General features: G+C 44.5%; 1 protein-coding gene across 1 annotated transcript in view; it reads right to left on the reverse strand.

Moving 5' to 3' along the window:
- LOC114682931 (delta and Notch-like epidermal growth factor-related receptor) overlaps window positions 1–24,095 on the reverse strand; it is a 202,050-nt gene that overhangs the window by 65,022 nt on the left and 112,933 nt on the right. The window contains exons 2-4 of the mRNA XM_028857052.2: window positions 16,856–17,179; window positions 14,083–14,177; window positions 11,757–11,922 (exon numbers count right to left, since the gene is read on the reverse strand). Of these exons, the coding sequence (XP_028712885.2) occupies window positions 11,793–11,922; window positions 14,083–14,177; window positions 16,856–17,179 (549 nt within the window). The 3' untranslated portion in view covers window positions 11,757–11,792. The remainder of the gene's footprint in view (window positions 1–11,756; window positions 11,923–14,082; window positions 14,178–16,855; window positions 17,180–24,095) is intronic.

The following is a 24,095-nucleotide window of genomic DNA, read 5'->3' on the forward strand; positions in this document are numbered from 1 at the left end:
TTGTGTTTTAATTATTTCTCAAAGGCAAATTTGAACTGGGTTTCCATAATTATAAAATACGCCGTTGCTGGCTTACCAGGAACGCATACTTACCAAACATGTACTACGCTAAGTGTTTATGATATAAGACTAAACAAAGCATATACACTCCCTGCCTTCAAGGTGCTTATATTCTAACCTGAGTAACAACCGCTGATGCAGAAAGGCTACTCTCCATAAGGAAGTGATTATCCTCAAGGAAGAGAGTGGGGTTCAGAGAGCATTTGGGTGCAAATGAGGAGGAAGGAAGCTGTTTTTGTCAGAGATGGTAGTCACACAGAGGTTCTGACAAGTAGGCATCATTGGACTCCAACAGGGAGGAGCCTATACCTGGGAGGATTCCTGGGCTTCTCACAGAGAACAGACCAGACATTATTTACAGGACAGACACACTGGGCCTTCCTTATTGGCTGCTAAGCCTCAGCGTCCGCTCTGAGGGACAGAGGAGCCAGTGAAGAACGGAGAGCAGAGAGCAGAAAAGGACTGTGCAAACAACCCTCCCCAATATGGCTCGGATGCTGGGGACGGGGTGGACACACAAGAAGGCCAAGCAGGAAGATCTAGGACAGCCAGGGTTTGAGAGACTGGGGCTGGGACACCGCACAGTGAGGGCAGAGGGATCTGTTAAGTTTGATGAAGTTTGAGGACAAACACTTCCTGATGGATGGACTAGGAAGGGGAAGGAAGGAAAGGCTGAACTCAAGGCCTGGGCTTGAATGACTAGAAGAATCAAGCTGACAGATATGAGAAGCCACACCCTCACACCCTTCTCTTTGTCTCTGCCTGGCTTCCTTAGACCTGTTCTGGGCACAGCCACACAACAGCAGGTCTCTAAGCGCTCCCCCCCACCACACACACACACCCTTTCCTGCTGTGTTCCTTCTTTCCCAGGAGCTCCAGCTCCAGCCTCCCAGCAAAGGGCTGCAAGACCTAGAGCCCACCTGGCTCCTCCCAGCTGGGGTCCTGTATTTTCAACTGGCTGCAGAACATCAATACCACATCTAAACTAAACAAAAGAAGAGCTTCTGTCTCTAATTTGATTTGATATATGCCAGCTGATAAGAACACACACACACACACACACACACACACACACACACACACACCCCACACAAGCACACACACAAACCCCAATGTGAGAATATCCCTGATACCTGCTGCCCCTCTCACCTGATACCCTATCTTTTTTTTTTTCACCATCAAAAGCTACTTCATGGTACTCACGATATATATCGGTGCTATTTGTCACCACCCCTCCTGCCTGTGACATAAATACAACAGTGACCCTTTTCCAGTTCTACCCACACTTCTCATCCCCTCCAACTTTCCTGTTGAAATCCACTGGCACAGGTTCTGCTGGTAGCAAACACCATGGGCATCCCCTCCACCAGTGTGTGACTTGTGCCTTTCTCTACTTTTGGTTCACGGCCCAGGTCACGGCGTACCTCGGGTCTAACGCCTTAGCTTTCCCCTTGGCAACGGTAGTAGTTAATTTTCTCTGTCACCTGGATTGGATTTAGAATCACCGGAAAACACACATGTGGATGTGTCTGTGGGGGTCTCAGGAGGGGTTTAACCAAGGAGAGAAGACTCATCAGAAGTGTAGGATGCACACTACCCATGGGTAGGGACATGAATTAAAAAAAGAAAAGGAGAAAGCCTGAAGAGCCCCAACATTCTTCTCTGTCTGTTTCTTGATCTACTTGCTACTTGCTACTGAGGTGAGCAAGCATCCTTAGGCCCCAGAAGGTGGTCTTGCTACGATGCCTTCCCTACCATGATGGACCAAAATAAGCACATCATCCCTTATGTTGCTTCTTGTCAGGTATTTGGTCTCGGTGATGGAGACAATAACTAATATATATTCTCCCTTTCTAAATGTACGCAGCCCTTAAATTGATTGTATGATTCGCTAATATTTAATAGACACGTCTTTGCCTTTTCTTCTACCTCTCTACGAGCAGCATCCTCACAAAAAGCATTGGCATCCCACCAAGCAACTTGCTTGCTGTGTGAATCCTTCCAGCCCCCCCTTATGTCAGTTGTACACAGGAAGAACTCTTGCCTGTGGCATCAGTTCCTGATCAAGCCCTTTGCAGTGGGAAATCTAGATAACGGTCAGGACAGATAGAACCAAGCGCAGCCAAACACCACTTGTGTGCACTGACACACAAACGAAGAACTGAGTACAAGACGAGAAAGGACCAGGGCTAGGACTGGGGGTGGGGGTGGGGATTTGGAGATTAGAACGAAAATTTCAGAAAGCAGGTGTGCCAAGCACATGAAGCCCCTCAAAGCAAGGTCATTGTGATGTGCTACATAACAGGGCTGTGTTTCCTCCGTTCTCCACAATCCCTCACAAAGACAAGATTCGAAGCATTTCAATTCACTATTTGACTACTGTGCTTCATTTATTTGAATGTAACTTCATCAGCAAGACTGGGCAACGGCATCACAAGATTTATGTGGCTTATTTAATAAGAATAGCCCATGGGCCTGAAGCTGAAACCTTTCAAGTCAGAGATGAGCATCTTATATTTCTTTGCATCCCTGGTATGACAACAGTGTCCTGTGCATGGAAATCCATTCTCTGATGATTGTTGATAAACAGGGCTGTGGGGAACTGCATGTGTTTCATAGGGTAGTGTTCTGGAGTCTCCTACTATTAACCATATAGGTTAATGGAATTTGTTAGTGTATTCATTTAAAGAGATTTTTCCATTTGTCTACCCAGCAAATATAACTTTTGTAGGTCAGACTCACAATTGCAGCATTAAAACAAGACAGCTGTGAGAGCGTTGCTTGTTAAGCATGCCCGTGAAACCAAAAATATCCCAGCACTCAGAAACTCAAATGTCAGGAAGAGCCTCAGACATAAGAATTCAAGCGAGGCCTCTGAAAACTCGGCCCTAGTTATTTATATGCCTTACCCAGGGCTGGACAGTTTTTTCCTTCTGACATGACCTTCTTCGGACCATTAACTTACTACTCTGAGTTTTATACCCACAACCTTTGAAAAAAAAAATTACAACAATCAGGATTTTGTGAAAAACTCAGTGTTCCTCTCTAAAGCCTCCGTAATAGGTTTTCCAAACATTTGTCTTTTATGGGGCATGTTTGTCACATTCTCATGAAACCTTCTGACTTGGGAAGAGGTCTGTGACAGAAGGAACTTAAAATCTACCTACAGGAGACAGCAGAGGGGAAGTGAAATAAGTGGAGAAGATGGGAACCGCAGTCAGGGACTGAAGCCTTCTGTGTGTCACACGAGCGAGCGCCCATCCCGGAAGCTGGACAGTGTGATGGTGCCCTGAGCACAGATGAGAGCATACTCTCTCCCGCCTGCTTCTGCACATTTACTCCAGTGCACAAGTGTAATGATGACCGTGACAATGGCCATTCTCCTGCTGTGATATTGTGACTTAAAAGTCGCCCTTTTCAGGAAACTGTTCTGTCCACTTTCCTTCTGGAAGAGATCCTACAAGTCAGGCTGCTGAGGAGATGCTGAGAGGTGTGTGAGAGCAAAGTCAGGTGGTGTCAAAACAGCATCTCACCAAACATGGATGGAGGAAAAGTTGGCTGCTGTGAGTGGGAACAGGAAGAGAGTGAAGGACAATTTGATGACCTGTATCAAACACTGCCATTGCAACTGAACCCCTTTCGATCCAGAAAATACTGTACTGTAGAATTGAATCCACACATGTCGTGAGATAACATAAAGCTACAGTTACGATTATGCTTGAAATTTGATCCAAAGAGGAGGGAGCGGGGGAGAAGGAGGGAAGTGAGGGAGAGAAGGAAGCCATGAAAGCAGGAAGGAAAAGAGGGAGGAAATGAAAAGGGGGTGGGGGCAGGGAGGGAAAGAAGAAAAGCAGAGAGGGAGGGGAAACAGGAAAAGGGAGGGAGGGAGAGGGAGGGAGGGAGAGGGAGGGAGGGAGGGAGAGGGAGGGAGGGAGGGAGGAAGAAAGGAGGAAAGACAGAAACAGGGTAAGGGAAGGAAGCTTTTGTTCAATAATTGTTCAACACTAGTATGTTGTTTAAATAAATTATATTTTGATTCAACAGACTGCCATATGGCCATTAAAATAATGCTATAAATTTCTACCCACTCACATAAAGAAATGCCAGTGAGACATGAAGTTCAAAAGACAGATAACCAGTGCATACATGAACATGTTCTCCTTTCCAAACCTCACTCTGTACATGCATGCCATACCCAGGAAGGAATCTACGAGCAGATCTCACAGCGTTCTGTCAGGCTGTCATTGGAGGGGGCTGTAAGGAAGTAAATTTCCATTTCCTCTACCTTTCTCCCATCTATTCTTTCATAGTAAGAAATAAACAATAGAGCCTTTTGTCTTGTCAGAGAGATGGAAATCTCTTTGTTTCTCTGAAAGAAAACCATTGTCCAGTAAGTCCATACACTGAGCACTCTGTGCTTCTCTCTGGCCCTCAGTTCTGGCCCTTGCTCCTTCTTCCTCCCTCTGGCCTCCTGTGTCCCTCCTCCATCCCTCTCTCCTACCCTAGCTCCTGTGAAAGAAGAAAGCAAAGAAAAGCTCCAATAGCCATAAAGTTGGCTGAAAAGAGGTGATTAGAAGAGTACTACCCTGCTTGAAATTATCACTGACAGAAGCTGAGAGACGTTTCTGGTCAGAGTCCCAAGGGTTGTCTCTAAGTCATAAGAACCAGAAAAAGTTGTTTCTCTTTGTTTGTTTTTTGTTTTTTAAGTCAAAATCTTCAGGTAAAATCTGGAATAAAATTTACTAATAGTAGCCAGGCATGGTGGCGCATGCCTTTAATCCCAGCACTCAAGAAGCAGAGGCAGAGGCAAGTGGATCTCTGTGAGTTGAAAGCCAGCCTGATCTTAGACCAACCAGAGCTACATGAAATAAATAAATAAATAAATCTTTGAAATATAAAAATAATTCCTTAGTATTTAATTTTTCCAAATTAATCTATATATAAATCTTACTGTCTTTACTTCTTAAACAGAAGACTGAGGAAGAAGGAAAAAGAATAAGGCAGAATGCAGAGGCAGAGAAAGGAAAAAAAAAAACCTTATGTTTGCTGCATGGCACCAAGAAAATCCCCAACCTGATCCCTGTGTCCAGATTCAGAAGTATCTGCAGCTTGTTCTCTGAAATTCTGAAGCAATGTCAAACATTCAGAACTCAAAAACTGCAGAATCCCCTTAGTGCCTTGCATGGACAACTTTACGTATGCGTGACTTCACACGTAGGCTCACATGGGCTTTACTCTACCCTAGCACACTTCTTGATTAAGTCTGCACATTTTTAAATGCCTTAAAAAAATCCCCTGGGGCATTTATAAAGATTCTCTTTCAGACTTACCAGGGCCGCCGCCCAGCTAAGGAGCCTGCTTCCTTGGAAGGTGAGAGAAACACTTCCTGTTTGACCACCTGCCCCAGTTCCACTGCAGCAGGGCCCTGGAACCTCAGCCTGCCGCTGTGGCATTGTGCATGTCCAAGGTGGACCTCCAGACACTATGCTCCACTCATCACCACAGTCAACGGGAACACCAACAAATGATGATGCCGGTTTGTGACAGTACTTGGAAAACCATGAAGTTCAAGGCTAAGTCTTTTTTTACATATTAATACTCAATGGAAAGAATATTTTTAAGACCCTACTTGCTGATGATATGAAATGTGGTTTTGGTTTAAAAACAACTTATTCCTCACAGCCATTTTCTAATGAACTAAATGAGTGCAGGAAAGAACTTATCTAAATTATACATGGGGTGGGCAATTTTGTCCTTCCTCTGCTTTTGGTCTTTAATAACTATTACTTTATATTTTAATGTGTCCCAAGTTCTGGGCTTTACTTCCCACTTGTATTGTAGAAGCTCAACAGACCTTATGCAATCACAGTTAAGATGGCCATGAAAATGCAGCATTTTTGCATTTTCAGATTTGAATCTCAAGTTTTTCATCAAAAGAAGATGTTAATGAGTCTACCTTTCTAACCTTTCCTACCCTGACCTTCCAAGCAAGAAACCTTAAAAGACAAATGTAGCATTCCCACAAGAAAGATCAAAAGTTTTTTCTCTCCTTTTTTTTCTTTCATTTGATCCTCTAAAATTCTTTCAATGTAATGGAAAAAAAAAAAGGAGGGCATTTAAATGTCACAGAGGTGGGTTATGAAATTCTACAAAGATTGTTAAGATTGACATTTTGTAGCTGGAAGTTTCCTTGAGTGGCATTTACGGAGGGAATCACTGCTGTGCAACCGAATTTCACCAGGCAGGTGACTACCCTTGGCCATCCCAACTGCACGCAGCAGTGATGTAGGCCCTCTTCTCTAGACACCCACAGTCTACCTAATACGTAGAACCAATACCCCAAGAACAGTGCAGCAGGGAATGAAGACTATTCATTCCCCAGTTGTGGGATGCTGGCTGTCAGAGGGGAAGGGAGACCAAAGGTCTGATGCAGACATTGTATGAAGGAGCTGGAGGAAGAGGAGGGAGCCGTAGTTAGGGGAGGATGTGATTGTTGGGAAAAATACATGGTACACTGGTAGGGCTAAGAATTTCCTACCAGTGAACTTCCTGGAAGAGTGAGCAGCAATCCAACCACAGATTTGGCTAGAGATGTGGCTGGCTGGTATATCGACTGCCTAGCCTATGTTTTTTGGTGGTTTTTGTTTTTGTTTTTTTGTGTTGTTGCTTTTGAGACAGGGTTTCTCTGTGTAGCTTTGTGCCTTTCCTGGAACTCACTCTGTAGACCAGGCTGGCCTTGAACTCACAGAGATCCACCTGGCTCTGCCTCCCGAGTGCTGGGATTAAAGGCGTGCGCCACCACCGCCCAGCCTATGTAAGGACTTTGGCTCTATCTCCACCATTACATGAACTAAGTGTGGTGATGGACAAAAGTGCCTCTAATCTCAGGACATAAGAGATGGAGACTGGAGGATCAAGAGTTCAAGGTCATCCTGGGTATGGTCATGCTTACTTCCCAAAGCTGGCCAGTCATCCTAGCCTAAAAACTTGGAGCCTAAAACTGTCTCAAAACACAAAGTGGTAGTGCGTGAGTAACAAAATCTAAAGTTGACCTCTGCCTCCACATACACATATGTGTAGACACAGACACACACACATACACACACAATCTTGCACACACATATACACATAAACACACACAAATAAACATAATAATGATAATAGAAGAGTTAAGGGAGCTTTATTTTTTTTATTTTTTTTTTTTATTTTTTTGAGAATCCATGGAGATTTTTTGAGGACCCACAAAGAGAAAAATCTTTGGCTAGTCATTTTCCTTATAAAAGACTCCAAAGAGGACAATTTATTGTTTTGGTGTTGTATTGTAAGGGGAAATGTAAATGGGGTCCAGAAGATGGCTTTGGCATCTAAGGTAGAAAGCAGCTGGAGGATGGTTATCCAGGTGGGGCTGAGTTGGGCAGTGATTGAGCACAGCCAAGTGTTGCCATGCAAAAGGAGAACGCTACCTGAAAGAAGGAGGCAAGAGAGGAGAAAGTCTGAGGAAGGGATCCTGTGTGGTTTCACCCTCAGAGAGGCCTGAATCCATTCCTTCCATATCCAAACAGAGGCCACACCACTAGAAAGCTAGTTTGGTTCTTACCCCTAGATCATCCCTCACTCCCAAGTCACCAAGCAACTTCAAATTAAACATAAACACCGTATTCAAGACCAGCAAGCCACTGTTCCACGAGACTAGGACTGGATCTATGGACTTGACTGTGGAAGTACAAACCACAGGGCCAGTGGATCACCAGAGAGCTGATGAGCACTGTTGGCACTCCCTGCAGAGCAGACAGCGTTAAGCAAAGGTTGCTGAGTTATTTACCCCCAAACATTGCATAAAGCCAATTACATGTTTGAAAAGGCATGTTTGGGGAAAACAGAAGGGATAATTAAGCAGAGAGCAGAGGCATCAGAATTTGATGGCAACTCAGGGAGGAGGTTGATGGAAGAGGCACAGCAGGAGGCGTATATATTTCATAGACATCCACATCATCTCTTTCCTTCTTCCCATGATACAGTATAAATATTAATAAGGCAATGGTAATGAAGGAAAACTGTAAAAAAAAAATATTAAACATGAGAATCATGAAACAGGTCCAAAGAGCATACATCATGTACCATCCTCTGTAGTCAAATATCAGGCTTATGATAAGAAACTCAATAGAAGAGCAGAAGGGAGGCTTGTGACTATTGATAGTCAAAATAGGTGCTTGATAAGACAGAGACAGTCAGCCTGGTTTAGACACCGTACAACGTATTCACATGTGGAAATACCACATGGAAAAATACTGTACGGGGTGGTGAGAGGGCTCCATGGGTAAGAGCTCTTGCCGTGTAAGCCTGATGACCTGAGTTGCACCTCAAAACCCATGTGAAAAGATGGAAGGAGGCCAGGTGTGGAGGTCTATCCCTTTAATCCCAGCTCTCAGGAGGCAGTGGAGGGCAGATCTGTGTGAGTTCAAGGCCAGCCTGGTCTACATATCAAATTCCAGGCCAGCCAGGGCTACCTAATGAGATTCTGTTTCAATAAAATAAATAAACAGAAAAGACAGGAGGAGAAAACTAACTAGACAAGGTTGTCCTCTGGCCTCCATGTGCATGCCTTGGTGCATGGGCACCCACATGTATCGTGCGTGCGTGCGTGCGTGCGTGCGTGTGTGTGCGCGTGTGTGTGTGTGTGTGTGTGTGTGTGTGTGTGTGTGTGTGTGTGTATTTGTGTGGAAGCCAGTGGTAAACACTGAGTGTCTTACTCAGTCACCTTCCACCTTATTTTATTGAGACAGTCTTTCTCTGAACCTGGAGTGTGCCAATTCAGCTACACTTGCGGGTCACCAAGCTTTAGAGATCTTTAGGTCTCTACCTCCCTAGTGCTGGGACCACCCACATACATAGACACACCCAGCCTTTTATGTGGTTATAGTTCCACATGTTTACGTGGCAAGCACTTTACCAAATGAGCCATCTCCCAGACTATGAAAGTAAGTTTTTAATAAGCAACTTAACAAAATGAAAAGAATTAAATGCATGTCCATGTAATAAGCATGAAGCTTCTGCAATGTTGACCAAAGATTTGCCTTGTTTCTTTAAGATAAAAGACTGTGTGAAGAGGTTGGCAGTGTACACACAGAACGCTGGTACTCCAGATGGGCAGCTGGTCATGTGTTAACTTGGAAGAGCGGGAGACAGGGCTGCCTGCTACCTTTAAAGAGAGAAACACAAAGCTGAAAGATACGCTGAGTACTTGGTTCAGTGGTTAAGAGTATGTGCTGCTTTTCCAGAGGACCCAGGACACAGCAGGTGGCTCACAACCAACTGTAACTCTAGCTCCAGGGAATCCAAAGCCTCTGCTGGCCTCTTTGGGAACCAACACACACGTGGCATACATACACACATAGACACACAAACACATAAACTTTTTAAAAATTATTCTTTTAAAAAGATAACATTGCTAAAGAGACCCATACTAGAAAACTGTGGTCTCTATTGGGCAGCCAAGTAAAACACTGACAAGGTTAAAAGATATCAGACCCCATGTGTCCAAAGTGACAAAATGGTGTATGGAAATAATGTTACCCAAAATTACTGTCTCTTAATGAGAACCTAAAGCCGGGGTTCTCAACATGTGAGTCATATCAGATAGCCTGCATATCAGGTATTTATATTATGATATATAACAGTAGAAAAATTATAGTTATAAAGTAACAACAAGATAATCTTAAAGTCAAGGGATCACCACAACAGTAAGGAACTGTATTAAAGGGTTGCAGCATTAGGAAGGTTGAGAATCAATGACATAAAGTATAGTCTGAAGGGAAGGATCTCTTGGTTATTAACATGTGGAGTTAATTTTTAAAGTATCCCTTTTGCATTTGAATGAGAAATATTTTCTATGAATTTTTCATTGGCAACATGAGCTCAACTTGTACATGAGTTCATAAAATCTCTCCCATCTCCAAAGAACAAGTCCATAGTAACACTGGTGAGTCCTTCCATACTAACTCCACACCACGTCCAATATCAGTCTCCACCTGTAGTAACGCTACAAAGTGACAAGCAATGTCAGCTAATATTTCAAGTCAAATAATATCAATGACATTTTAAAGTGGGGGGATGCTTCATGTGCTTTATTAAAATATTACATGGTTCTCTGTCACAGAAGAGCAATTAATCCATGACAGGGAAAACTTCACATCACTATGAAAGAAAGCGATTTAGGGTGGGTGAGGTGGCTCGGTGGGAAAAGTCACTTGCTGCAGAGTCTTAACAACCTGAGTTGGAACCTGGGACCCACAGGGTGGGAGGAGAGAATCCACTTCCGCAGGCTGTCTTCCAACCTTCACATGTGACATGTCTATCCCACACAATCACACACATAAATATTAGAAATATGAAATAAAATTATTTATCATAATACACCAAGTACTTCCTTTTAGATAAATTGTTACAACAGATACGGAATTAACTAACAGTTCCTGGAATGTCCTGGGGAATAAAATTCAGATTGGCATCTTGACAAGGACTTCAACACCCAAGCTCTGTTTATCTAGAACACATTTGATAGTCAAGTATTGATCTGAAATTCAATGCCTCTCCTCTTTTTCTAGCCATTTCCATTCCTCAAAGTGTCTCTGGACCTTGTCTCCATCCAGTGAAAGCCCTGTTCTCCATATCTGGATTGCCAAAGCTTGAGAAAGGATGTTCTCATGAAAGGAAAATGAATGAAAAATAAACTGCAGCAGACACTAAATAAAGCTGCGCATTTCCTCTTGGCCTTTGGTCTTCATCATAATGCCTGCTTCAAGCTCACGTCTTGGAGAATAAACTTCAGCACATACTTTCCATTCATTTTATAGAATAGTATATCTCAGAAAAAGTAAAGAAATCACCCTGGAATAATCCCTAACATTTGTAATGTTGTAATTTCATATACATGACATTATGTCACCCCTCCAACCCCTCCTGCGACAACTGTGGCCTGATCCCATCTTTGTGGGAGGGACTGTTGGACCCAAGAAGGTTCTAACAGCCAGAGCAAGAGGCTTGGGTACACTGGACTCTGATGAGTGAGTTCTGACTTGAACTTGTGTCTCCACACTAAAACTACAAAATGGAATAAGCTCTTATGAAGTCCCCAGTGTCTTCAGTCAATGACATTAACAAGCTAGAGTCACAAGTTCCAACTCCAGAGATGGAATACTCTGAGTGACAGATGGAGCCAACTGGCAGTGAGTGTATGGTCAGAACACCGACCTGGGGAAAGGCTGGGAAAGGCTGATGATTTCTCTTTTGAACCAGATCATTTGCTCTCCAGGGCAGGGGAATTTGAGGACAACTTCCTGGCTATATGGTAGTTTGGAGAAGGTAAAAATTACAGAGATAGATAGGTTCAACTAAGTAAAAGTGATGCATGGGAGGGCAATGGATGGGGGAGGAAGAGACTGTTACTTCTGAGTCAGTACTCGGAGCATAGTTCCTGAATTCCAGCACCCGTGCTCTTTCCACATAGTCACACTGGAAATGGTGTGTAGAAGGATGTTCTGGTTATCATTCAAATCATTCTTGAAGTGGAGAGCATAACAGTAGCTGTCTAGAATTCCCACCATATTCTCTAGACAAAATTCCTATGCACCATCTCTAAACACCAAACTAAGTTTGGGCTGAGTCAGAGCGGGATTGACAAGGTTTCCATAACTCACCAATGAAGTGATTTGGTCCCAAGGCCAGCATCTCCTCTAGCAGGACAAGCCCCCTGGAGCCTGGAGGGGTGTCACGCTTCGTCCATCTATGAGGGAGCACTGTTGAAAGCCTGTGGCTGTGACCTTCCACAACAAGATCAGTGAAGCAGTAGCATCCTGCCGAATTCTGAAAACAAGAACTGAATCAATGCCAAGTCGCTCTTGCTAAAATTCATCTTAGAACCAATTCAGCAGATCCGAGATGAAAATACAGATGGCCTGTACAGCCACACAAAGTGTTAGGAGAGCAAAGGAGTGGCTGTATAAGCAAACGCCCACCTTGTACACACTCAAGTAACCACACTTATCGGAAATATCTACCCCCCCACACACACACACACTTGTTCAAAGTCTACCACAAAGTGGCTAGTCAGTAGTCTATCGTTTGCTAATGATAATGAATAATACAAGGCAGATTGAGTTCTTTTACAGATCAATGTAAAAAGAATCCTGCTTAAATTGATCATAGATGCATACTGCAATCCAACCCATCCTTCTGAGCTACGCTATCACAGGAAGCCGTGTGTCAGGCTTTCTATCTTCCCAAGGTTTGCAGGATGAGATTCAGAGAATAGTGAATCATCTCAAGCTAGTGAACTCCTGTCAGCTCCCTCTCAGCTCCCCTTCCAGCGTCTGCATCCCTGCCACCCAGTGCTCCAAAACCAAAAACAATCCACATCTCTTCCCGGGTTTTTGCCTGGCCACCAAGCTTCATGCGCCCCTTCTCCCCTTGGGAATTATGCCCTAGGCTATATGCATCACCCCTGCTATGAGACCCCAGGCTCCTTCCTATGGTGCCAGCATACCATGCCAGCAGTTGCTTTTTCTCCCTATACTTTAGAGGAGGACCCAGTTCCTACCTCCCTCAGTCAGCAGACCCCGCATAGCTTCTCCCCCACCACAAGCTCCCCAGTTGTGACACAGAGCTCAATGACATCTTGGTAAATGACTGGATTCACAAATAAGTGAAAATACTATATAAGGGACTAGTAACACCCCCACATGAATTTGGGGTGCCCACAGATCACATGCCATTCCTATCTTGCTCAGCCTGGGTTATACTGTGGTTTCTGTCCATTCCTGCCACCCAAGAGAGGTCCAGAGAATGTCAGATTTGTTGAGAAGGAGCATGAGAGCAGGACTACTGAGAAAGGGTATGATGGTGGACAACATGACCAACTCAAGAAAGCTGGAGGATGTCACTGCAAGAGCAGACACATAGCTACTTAGTAAAACTGTGATGAACCGTGTTCACCTCAAACCAGCTCCCAACCTCCTGACTTGAAACACTTAACATGGGGTTCCCCCTGCTGGTAGAGCTGGGAGCGACCTCATACTCCACCACTGCCTATGGGAGCATTCCTCTAAGACCTTCCGTGCCTATCTAGGCTCTTCTCTGTCAGAGTGACCTCACTGCTTGGGTTCCCAGGGGAGGTGGGAATGTGCAGGGTCAGTTTAGAGAAGTCCCTTCTGTAGACATTGTCAGGGAGCTCATTGTTGGAAACACCAGGCAGGCAAAGAATAGTGAGCCAATGCACACAATGGAGAGAGCCGATGCACAGAACTAGCCGGACAAAGCCATATGTATCCTGTCTTCTAAAGTCCCCTAGGGGGTACTGAGGGTAGTGGCTAGAGTAGGAAGGGTGACAATTAATGGCAACGAAGAAGGACAGACTCATCAGTCAGTGTGTCTGGAACACTCAGGCTGGCTTCGACTCCCAGCTGTGTGCCCCTGGGCAGATGCCAGCCTCCCTGCGTCTATGTAAATCACCCATACACATCAGGATGCTGCTCAGCCACAGCTGCTTTCCTTTGTCTCTCTTCCATCTCCCAGGGACAATGGGCAGTCGGCCACTGGACAGCTTAAGTTTAGGACCCAACGCTTTCCCTACGCTGCTTGCTTTGAAAGAGAAAGTTGTGAAGCATAGATTTTTTTTTAATTTAGAGTAAATTACACAATTGAATTTAATGATCTATTAAAACTTTTGGAAGCAAAGCCATCTTGGAGATGAGGTGAGAGGCTCCAAATCTTTCCTAAGGCTTCTGGGTTTCTTCTATAGCTCTAACTTGACTGATCCTATTTCCCACTGCGCCTGTGCAGCTGACCAGACCTCCCACCAAGATCCTCCTCACTCTTGTTTTCTGAGTGGCATGGGCCAGGTTCCTACATGGGATTCATCAGGATTCCCACAGGATTGGCCATCGACACACCAAATGTATCGTAGACATCCCCAGCACACTGTGCACAGTATTGACTTTAACAGGTTTGAACCAAGAAAATTCTTACTTTACAGAGGTGTTCTGTGGCACTTCAAAGGACACGAGGCGGCCACCTGCAGAGTTGTTGGAACTGGCATTCCCGCAGGCAACATCAGGGACCACCTGGAAGAGAAAAAACCCATTACCCTAGGGGAACCATAATAGGAGATAACAACATAAAGTCAAATCTAGAGCTGTGTCCCTTTTGTTTGGCTCAGTGATGACAGTCACCTGACCATGAAGGGGACAATTGGAACCTTGGAGACTCAAAGGAAAAGGAAAGCACCGCTGTTTGATTTTACAACATGCAGCCTTGCAGAGAGTGGGCTGCAAATGGGCAGGGTGTTAACAGATAAACAGATGCTTCGGCGGAGACACAGGATGTCGCCTGCTGCCCTCTTCCTTTGACAGTTAGCCACCGGCTCCTGCTCTGTGCTCATCCTAAAGGCACTAAACGATTAAAGGACAGAGGCAGAAGGACTGGCTAAGGACCCGCAGGAACCTTATTGCCTAGAAGTAGCAGCATCCATCCCTGCAAAGGCCTTTCCCGGGAAGGGGGCTCTGTACCGAGGGTGTCAGGAGCCTAGGAGCCCTGCCTGCTGACAGTGGGGTGAGGAAGTGGCCCTTCTCTTTCCCTACACTCTTTCCCTACACCACAGTGCCAGGAACTGATCCAGGGTGGAACAGAGACAAGTGCTCTACCACCAAGCTGCATTCCCAACTAGAATTTTGGGGTTTGGTGGGTTTTTTGTTGTTGTTCTTGTTTTGTTTTGTTTTGTTTTGTTTTGTTTTGTTTTGTTTTGTTTTGTTTTGTTTTGTTTTGTTTTGCTTTGCTTTGCTTTGCTTTGCTTTGGTTAGTTTTGTTTTAGTTTTGTTTTGTTTTGTTTTCAAGAGTCTTACTACATAGTCCCGGGCCGGCCAGAAAATATGATCTTCAAGCCTCAACCTTCTAAGTGCAGGAGTTACACCCAGCTTATATCTATATTTGTAAAGAAAGACTTTTTTTAAGATTTATTTATTCTTGTATTTTATGTATATGAGTACACTATCTTCATGTACACAGAAGAAGGAATCTGATCCCATTATAGATGGTTGTGAACCACCATGTGGTTGCTGGGAATTGAACTCAGGACCTCTGGAAGAGCATTCAAGAGTTCTTAACTGCTGAGCCATCTCTCCAGCCAGACTTCATTATTTTAGTGTGTGTGTGTGTGTGTGTGTGTGTGTGTGTGTGTGTGTGTGTGTGTGTAAGTATAGTGCCTGAAGAGACCAGAAGAGGGAGTTAGGACCCCTGGAGCTGAAGTAACAGGCAGTTGTGAGCTTTTTTATTTAGGTGACAGGAATTGAACTCAGGTCCTCTGGAAGAGCAGCAAGCATTCTTGACTGCAGAGCCACCTTTCCAGCCCTGATACCTACACTTTTAAGTTACACTGTTGTGTATTACTAGTTCACATTGGTGATCAAAAGTAACTGTAGAGACTCCAAATTGGTCAAAGTGAAGAGAATAAGTACTGTTGGATGCTGGATCAAATATAAATCATCTATTTCCCCACCCCCTCTAAAAAACGCCCAGGGAACACTGAAGTAGAAGGGGCGGAACAAATGTAGGAGCCCGGCGCAAAGGGTCCGCTGATCTTCAGGTGTCACACAGCTGCTGCACTTGAACTCACAGTAGCTGTGATTGCCTGCCAGAGATCTGCACAGGACCAGGCCCACCATCATCCTGTCAAGGGCTGGGAGGGGCTCATGGGGTCCTACCCACCTGAAGATTTACACACAATTAATGATGGAAGGGAGTGGGAGGGTCACTTTCTTCAGTGGGGTGACCACTGGTATGGTATGGTTTATGCTCTGATAAACAATCTCTCACCATCCTCTTGTAGGCAACCATGATGAAAGCCCGGGTCACATACAAAAATGACTGAAAGTAGATGGGGGATATTTGGGATAGTGAGGGGGATTACAGGAGGGGCCAAGAGAGAGTAATGGGGGCGAATATGAGCAAAATACATTATGTAGATATATGAAAATACTATCAAAAACTCAATATTATCTACAATTACTATATGCTAAAAACAACATTTTTTAAGTTAATTGCAAGATGTGATGGTGTAAGCCTGCAATCCCAGCACTTGGGAGGCTGAGGAAGACCACACAAGTCTAAATCTAGTCTAGACCCTCTAGTGAGTTCCAGGCCAGACTGAACTTTGTCTTAAGACCTCCACAGAAGAGGGGGCAAAAAGACTGTAAGAGCCAGTGACTGGAGAGGACCAGAGTGAAATAGTGTCTTCTGAGACATGAAAGGACCACAGCACTCATGAATTCATGGTAATTGGGTCAACAGTGTGTGGGCCTATGATATGCAGCCTTGTGTGAACCCCACATTGAACTATCTCCCTAATTCCAAAATTAATGCACAGAAATGATCATTCCAGGAAATAATTCAATTTATTTTTTATTGAGTTCTTTTTTTTTTTTGGGGGGGGGGGTCACATGCCCACCTGGACAGCATAGCAAGTTGGAGGTCAGCCTTAGCAACCCCGACCTTGTCTAAAATAAGGAAAGGCTGTGGGGTAGATCAGTGCTAGAATACTTGCCTGGCATCTGTAAAGTTCTGGGTTCAATACCCAGTGCTAAAAAGTCATGTACACAAGTAAACATGGATGTAAGGTTGCATACATCGTTTGTTCAGTGACTAGCTTAAAGGCCTTCTCCTTTTATTGCTTATATTAAAACCACTGGAATTGTTTTGACATTTCTGGTTTCTCCAGTAAAAAATACATGCCATACAATATTCTTACCTCTACTTGATCCCATTTCATTTCTACAACTTTCTGCCCTGTTTTTGGCTGCCAGGTTGGCAATGTCATGGTTGCCTGAGAGCGGGGCAGGATTATGTCAGGCTCCTCGGTGGCAGGGACAGGCTGAAGTTGTCTGGGTACCATGGACTCTGTCCAGCCAGAGGATGGAACACTGGGAAGTGGCTGTTCACAGTTGAGACCTTCATAACCATCATTGCAAATGCAGAGGTAGCTGTCGTTGCTGCTGCTGCTGCTGCTGCTGCTGCTGCTGCTGCTGCAGTTACCATGGTGACAAGGGTTGCTGACACAAGGATCTGTAACAAACTGAAAGGAGACCATAAATGGGTCAATTATTCCCTCACAAGGAATGTGGTGCTGCTGATAGGAAATTAGCTCCCTGGGTTACAGCTCTTAACACTATTGCTTGTGAGCACATACTCCTTTGCAAAAGCTCATCAAGAGAAAGATGATAAAGAACAGCCTACTCCAACCCGACATACATCCTAAACCACACAGATTTCAGAAACACATCATTGAGTAGATTGTTTTTAGACAAAAAATTTAAAATAAGACTCCTTATACAGGATTTTGCCGTCAGCTGCCAGTGATGACAAATGTCTTCGTGGATCTAAATTGGAATCTTTTTCACATCCTAAACCTTTGTAAGATTTCTGAATGAGAAATGATTGTCCAATTTCTGGCTTGCCTATATCTCACAACTTCCTACCTGATCTTTCAAGCAGATCTTTAAGATAGTGTTATTCAATTAATGCTTTCCAGAGCTGTCTATTCCTAGGATAGTCTCTGGCTGGAAGAGAGAGTTGTGGGAGCATCAGCTGAGTTTTGTGAAATGTTTGGCCCCATACTCTGCAGGGTCATCCCAGAGAAACTGGGTTCAATAGATGGGAAGGATGAAGAGACAGTTCTGTCTCTTCATTGTGTCCATGTTGATCTGTCCTTCACTGCTGACCTCTGAAGGGCATTTGTTGGTACTTGGGAACACACTACACACACTACAGAACAGTAACCCAAAGACTGCCTGCTCCTCTAGAGTTGGTACCAGAGTTAGGGCTCATGTTCTATACTATTCTGTGACAATTTGTCCCAGTGATAAAGGAAAATTCAGTCACAACTGCTAAACCCCAACTTCTCAGAGCTGATTGCAGAATAGAATACACTATAGACTCAATGGAATAGAAAGAGGACTCTCAGTTCTCTTGCTCAAATGTGTTCATACAAGTATGTGTGGCCAGAATTCAGGAGGTAAAAATGGCGCTCCTTATGCTAATTATGCTCATCAGACAATTTCCAATAGACTCCTTCAGGGATGGAAGAGGATTAGGGACTGAATGAAGTGAAGCTCCAAAACTACCTCATTAGTACTGCATTATCACTCAGCGGTTCCTGCTCAGAATCTCTAAGCGCCGAGGGGTTAGCCTCTGAAGAGGTTATCAAAATAGTCAATAATTTTAAATATTTATATTCTATAAGCACAAAGTAAAACCCACACATCATTCCAAGAAGGCGCAGCCCTCCCTCTCTGGTTTTTTCCTCCCTTCGGAGTTTGCCCCTCCCACTCTTCCTTGTATCTTCTGTGTGGATTACAGGTCTCTTGGGGGCTCTAAGAAGCTTGGGACATGGCTCGTGCTGGTCCACAACCTGGTGTCTCTTCCTCAGACTCCGCGATGGCTCCCTGCTCCACCGTGTGCAGTTCTCTCCCCTAGGTGAAGACTTCCCTCACTATGAAATCTAAAAGAATCCCTTTCCCTCTGTGAATGAGGACCTTTCAAGTGCCCTACTTACCACTCTATTTCTAGCACATCAAGAGAGATAGCAAGGCTTTTTAAAAATGTTGAGAGAAATAAAGTGAATGGGTTGATTGCTATTTGGACAGCATGTGATGGGGGGAGGGGCTGCATGTTTTGTTACCATGTTGGCTCATTTCTAGTTTATTTTTAGGACGGCCCAGTGGAATGAATGTCACCTCAAGAATTAGTTGACAGGAGGAATGAAGAATTTAATTAGCTAGAACAAAGGGGACAATTACAGCCATGTTTCTGAAATCAACTTTTAAATCATCCAAGGATGACCTCGTCACAAAGGAAAGATTGGATACATGCACAAAAAATGGCAGTACTACATTTAAATCAGAAGGGATCGATACAGAAATTAATTCCAGAAGCTGCTATCAAGCAGCTGACAGAACTGTTGTCACTGAGGTGAGGACTGCCATTCTGGGGACGGAGAGACTCTGGGCCCTCTTCTCTATCATTACCACAAGCTGCTGAGACATCTCACTCTCAGAGGGACCCAGGCTCCTCACAGAGACATCAGGCACTCCTCAGTCAGCAGCCTCCAAAGAACCTTTAGGCAAATGTACCCACCCTTCCTATGGCACGAGGCCACTGGGTGTGATGCCCACCACACCCCTCACATGACCACACAGAGCTCCAGAAGAACACTGCAGGGTAGCTGTCTCATCCTTACAACCTACAACCATGAACCTGTGTCATTGATGGGATGTGAAAGGGTTGAGGAGGAAAAAGAGCCACCACTAACCAACACCAGCACAATGCCACACCTACAGCCCAGCCAAGAGTCCTGTAATTCATTTCCACAGATATGACATTAAATTATCATGCCCCAAACTCCCTTTGGTCAAGCAAAGGGTAACTGTTCCATTTCTTCAGACAGCAAAAATTAACAGGAATTAAACTCAGATCATGAATACCACCTCAAGTGTGTTATTTTTGTGCATCTGTGTCCTGTGTGTGGTATGTTTGTACATGTTCATGTACATGCACATGAGTGCATGTGTACGAACATGTGTGCAGAAGCCAAAGGTCAATGTCAAGTATCTTCTTTCATTACTCTTCATTTTAGGCTTTGAGACAAGCTCTTCCACTGATCCCCCGAGCTTTGGCTGAACTAGCTGGCCAGAAATCTCCAGTGATCCATCCATTTGTGGCCTCTCGGTGCTAGGGTCACAGGCACAAGCCACCTGGTATAGGTTGAGGGGTTGGGATTCAAACTCAGATTATTTTGCTGGCATGGCAAGTACTTCTCCCACTGAGCCAACTCCCCAGCCCTCAAATGCATGTTTAGAAAAAAGGCGCAGGAAGAGGACCACTCAATGGATATTGACTGGGGCTTGCTGTGTGACTGGAACTGTACCATGTCTAGAAATCAATGCTAAAAGCACAAATAACTATCAAATCTGCCCTGCGGAGTTCACGCCTAGTAACCTTGTAGGGAGAACAAGTCCCACCTGCCATCCATTGTGTATGGCCACCTTGTCTCTAAGATGGCACATTTGTTATCTTACAATTGATGTTTGTTGATGCTAAACAAGTGACTGATTCAGTATAGAAGCCGGCAGTCTTCAAGGACTCTTCCCATCCTGCCTCCAGCTCTTGGGCTTCTTTATCTACCCCTTCCCTCCCTCCATTATCTCCTGATTGTGGTTTCTGCAGCCCCCTAGGCATTCCCCTGCCTCATATCCTTTATAACTGGTTAGTCCTCAGCACAGAAAACCTTGATTCTTGTGGCTGCTCTGAGCTTCCTGTAAATCTCTGTTCAGTTACTATCTTCTGATACGGATGTCCCCAAGCATCCTCATTAATAGGGCAGTCTCCACCCCTTGTCACAGTGACCCCCCCTCTCCTCCTTTATTTTCCCCAAAATATCTGGCATCTTCTAACATATTTAAAAAACAGTTTATTTACTTTCTGTCTTCCTTTATTATAATGTAAGCCTGACCTTTCGTTCACTTGAATGTCCCCAGCCCCAATGCCTGGCACCCAGCAGCTGCAGAGAGACTGAGTGAGGGGCACTGAGTAAAGAAGCTGCTTTGAGGTGCATGGTGTGTAAATGTAGCCTTAAGTAATCCCATGGGCACATTTGTGGGGGTGCTGAATGCCATTCAATCTACTATAAAAGCAGAGAGTCTGTACCATCCTGGACCCAGGCAGCAGGGTGAGCTAGCATAGTGTGCAGCCACTGCCTGAGAAGGCAGGAGCAGGGCAAAGGGGCTTTGCTGGAGAGGATACAGCTCTCCACTTAGAAAATTAAGCACATCTCCAACCTCAGAGGCCAGCTGAGGAGATGGGACGGGAAGGATCATGCAGTTCAGAAATAGTCAGAAAGTACAGTCTATACCTTCCAGCTCAGATGGGACCCCAGCAAACATGGCTCTAGCTCCCAGAGTTTGGAGCTATGGAAGGATGAGGAAGATTAAGTGTCAAAGAAAGTCTGGATTCTACTCTCATGTGTGGTGACCTTGGACAAGGGAAGGAAGTGTCCTAGGTCCTTCATCCCAACATCCCAGAAGGACAGGAAGAGGGAGGGTTTGCTCCATTCGCTTCCTAGTACATGTCTGTGCTGCCCATCGGAATGGCTTTGAATACAGCTGTCATCCCCATGGGGAGAGGCAGCTGAACAAGGCTGGGGACCAACTGTCACAGCATTTTTGTCTTGAAAAGGGAGTCTTCCTTCTTCCTTCAGTAAAGGTCTCAACTATATTCTAACACCAAGTCCCCAAGTGCTTCCCACTAGAAGTAAAGGAGAGCAAACCCATAATTTGGTACCAGGAACACTCAGCCACTCACTTTGCTGAACCAAGAAGTACACATCTTACTAAAACACACAGCTCTGTGCCTTGATATTTCTCTGTTTCTGTATTAGGAACTCTCAATCCACTCAGAAATGATTCCAAGATCACCCTGGGCAGTTGGCATTTCCCCTTAGTTCTTCATTGGCTTCCTGATTCTTGCCTGAGCCACATTTATAAGTAGGCTAAAAGGACACTGAAAGTAGAATTCAAACTCATGACTATGACAGCAAGCCACTAAAAATGAGCTCTGACATGGCTAACTGCTGCTTCTTCCTCATATTTCTAGAACATGAGGTCTTTTTTTTTTCACTTTTCTTAATTAAGAAATTTTCTACTCACTCTACATACCACCCACAGATCCCACGTCCTCCCTCCTCCCACCCCCCAGCCTTCTCTCCCAAGCCACCCCACATCCTCACATCCCCCAAATCAAGGTCTCCCAAGGGGAGTCAGCAGAACCTGGCACACTAAGCCTAGGCAGGTCCAAGCCCTTCCCACTGCACCAAGGCTGTGCAAGGCATCACACCACTGGCACTGGATTCCCAAAAGCCTGCCCATGCACCAGGGATGGATCCCGATGCCCCTGCCTGGGTACCTCCCAAACAGTTCAAGCCAAACAACCATCTTCCGTATCCAGAGGGCCTAGTCCAGTCCCATAGGGGCTCCACAGCCACTAGTCTACAGTTCATGGGCTTCCACTAGTGTGGCTGGTCATTTCTTCACATCTTCCCATCAGAACATGAGATCTTTGAAAGCCATCTCTTGAAATCTCTAGAAATCTCTCAGGATCTCAATTAAGTCTGGTCAACAGGTTGATTTCCCCATGTGTCCTTAAGTCCTGCTCAGTTACAGATATAACAAGAACTGAATGAAGCTTGAAGCTTTCTTCAAAACCTGGCCCAACCTCTGTCCCTTGTTTCTGTTCATTATCACATCCTCAGGGACAGTACCCCACTACATAGTGTCAGAGACATTCCACCCTTGAACAGAATGCGTCTCTTCTTTCAGTCATCCAAGATACCGTTATTTAACTCAGAAACTTAGAACACTACTCCAGTACCTGCATTTCTGTTGCATCAGAGGCACCCATATGTGCTAAAACACACAAAAACAAACAAACAAATAAAAAAAACCTCCTTCTACAAAAATCACAATCTTATCAACCCAGGACTCATGTCAACTTTGCCTCCAGCCTGCTTAGGAAGAGATGTCTGCAAGCAAACAGTGAATTAACTTGCCTGTGAAGATCATGCAATCATCTCAAGGCTGCAGAGAAGTTGGCTTGTAAGTTCCACACCCACCTGCATGTAGACTCCCAGCCCAGGAGGAACAGAGCAAACTCCCTAACCTGATCAAGAGAATCCAAGAAAGCCCTCAGCAAGCACGGTTTTTGTTAGTGAGATGTTGAAAGGTTTTTCTCTGAAGCTGAGAACAAAGCAAGGATGTTGACTGTGGTCATGTCACTGAACACCGTTCAAAAGGCTCTAGCCGGTGTAGAGAGGCAAAAATAAAGAGCGGGGTGTGACTGAAGAGGGTGGTAATTCAGAAATTGTACAATTATGTATGCAGATAAATTATTAGACTATGGAACTTCAGCAAGTTTGCTGGATGCAAAGTGAAAATTTTAAGAACAGGAAATGGGGCAGGTGAGACAGCATGGAGGGTAAAGGCACCTGCTTTACAAGCCTGATAATGTGAGTTCAATCCCTGGAATCCACCGTGATGGAATGAAAAAACTAATTCCTGAATGTTGACCTCTAACCTCCACACATACGCCATACACACACACACACACACACACACACACACACACACACACACACACCTTAACATGCACACATATCATTCAAACAAACAATGCACACAATCAGTAATTAATAATATATACTTATGTATATATTTGAGACAGGTTTTCACTATGTAATCCTGGCTAACCTGGGATTCACTATGTAGACTAGGCTGGTCTCAAACATAGAGATCCACCTGCCTCTGCCTCCTTTAGTACTGGGATTAAAAGTGTGTGCCACTACACTCAGCTCAAAACATCAGTTTTGTTCAGAGATCTCTTCCTTGATCAAAGCAGTTTGAGAGGTAGCCATCATGGTTAATTAAAAAACGCTAAACAAACCTCTACTTGCAGAAAGAACATTCTAAGCCTTATAGCAGAATTCTATGGTTAACACAGTCCAAAGTTGGGATTCTCATTGTGTTGGACTGGTTTGGAGGTTGGGGAACAATAGCATTTCTGAGCCAATGAGAAGAAAGAGGCACAGAGAATTAGGAATAGGTAGCTGCTCACAGTGGTGCTTGCCCATAACTCCTCTCATAGATCAAAATAATCTAACATTGTATTACATTAGCCATAAAAACTTGAAACTTTTTTTTCACTTATTTATTGTGTGGTGGGGGAAGAGGGACATCCATGCATGTATGTCATGGAACATGTATGGAAGTCAGAGGATAGCCTGCAGAACTTGGTTCTCTCCTTATACCATGTGGGACTAAACAGTTATTATTATTTCTCTGTATGCATAAAATGTCATTTCTCCACATCAATATCTACTTATTAAGAATACCATATTTTGGGCTGGAGAGATGGCTCAGAGGTTAAGAGCACTGATTGCTCTT

Source organism: Peromyscus leucopus, chromosome 13 (genome assembly GCF_004664715.2).
Source record: "Peromyscus leucopus breed LL Stock chromosome 13, UCI_PerLeu_2.1, whole genome shotgun sequence".
In the NCBI taxonomy this organism is placed as follows: domain Eukaryota; kingdom Metazoa; phylum Chordata; class Mammalia; order Rodentia; family Cricetidae; genus Peromyscus; species Peromyscus leucopus.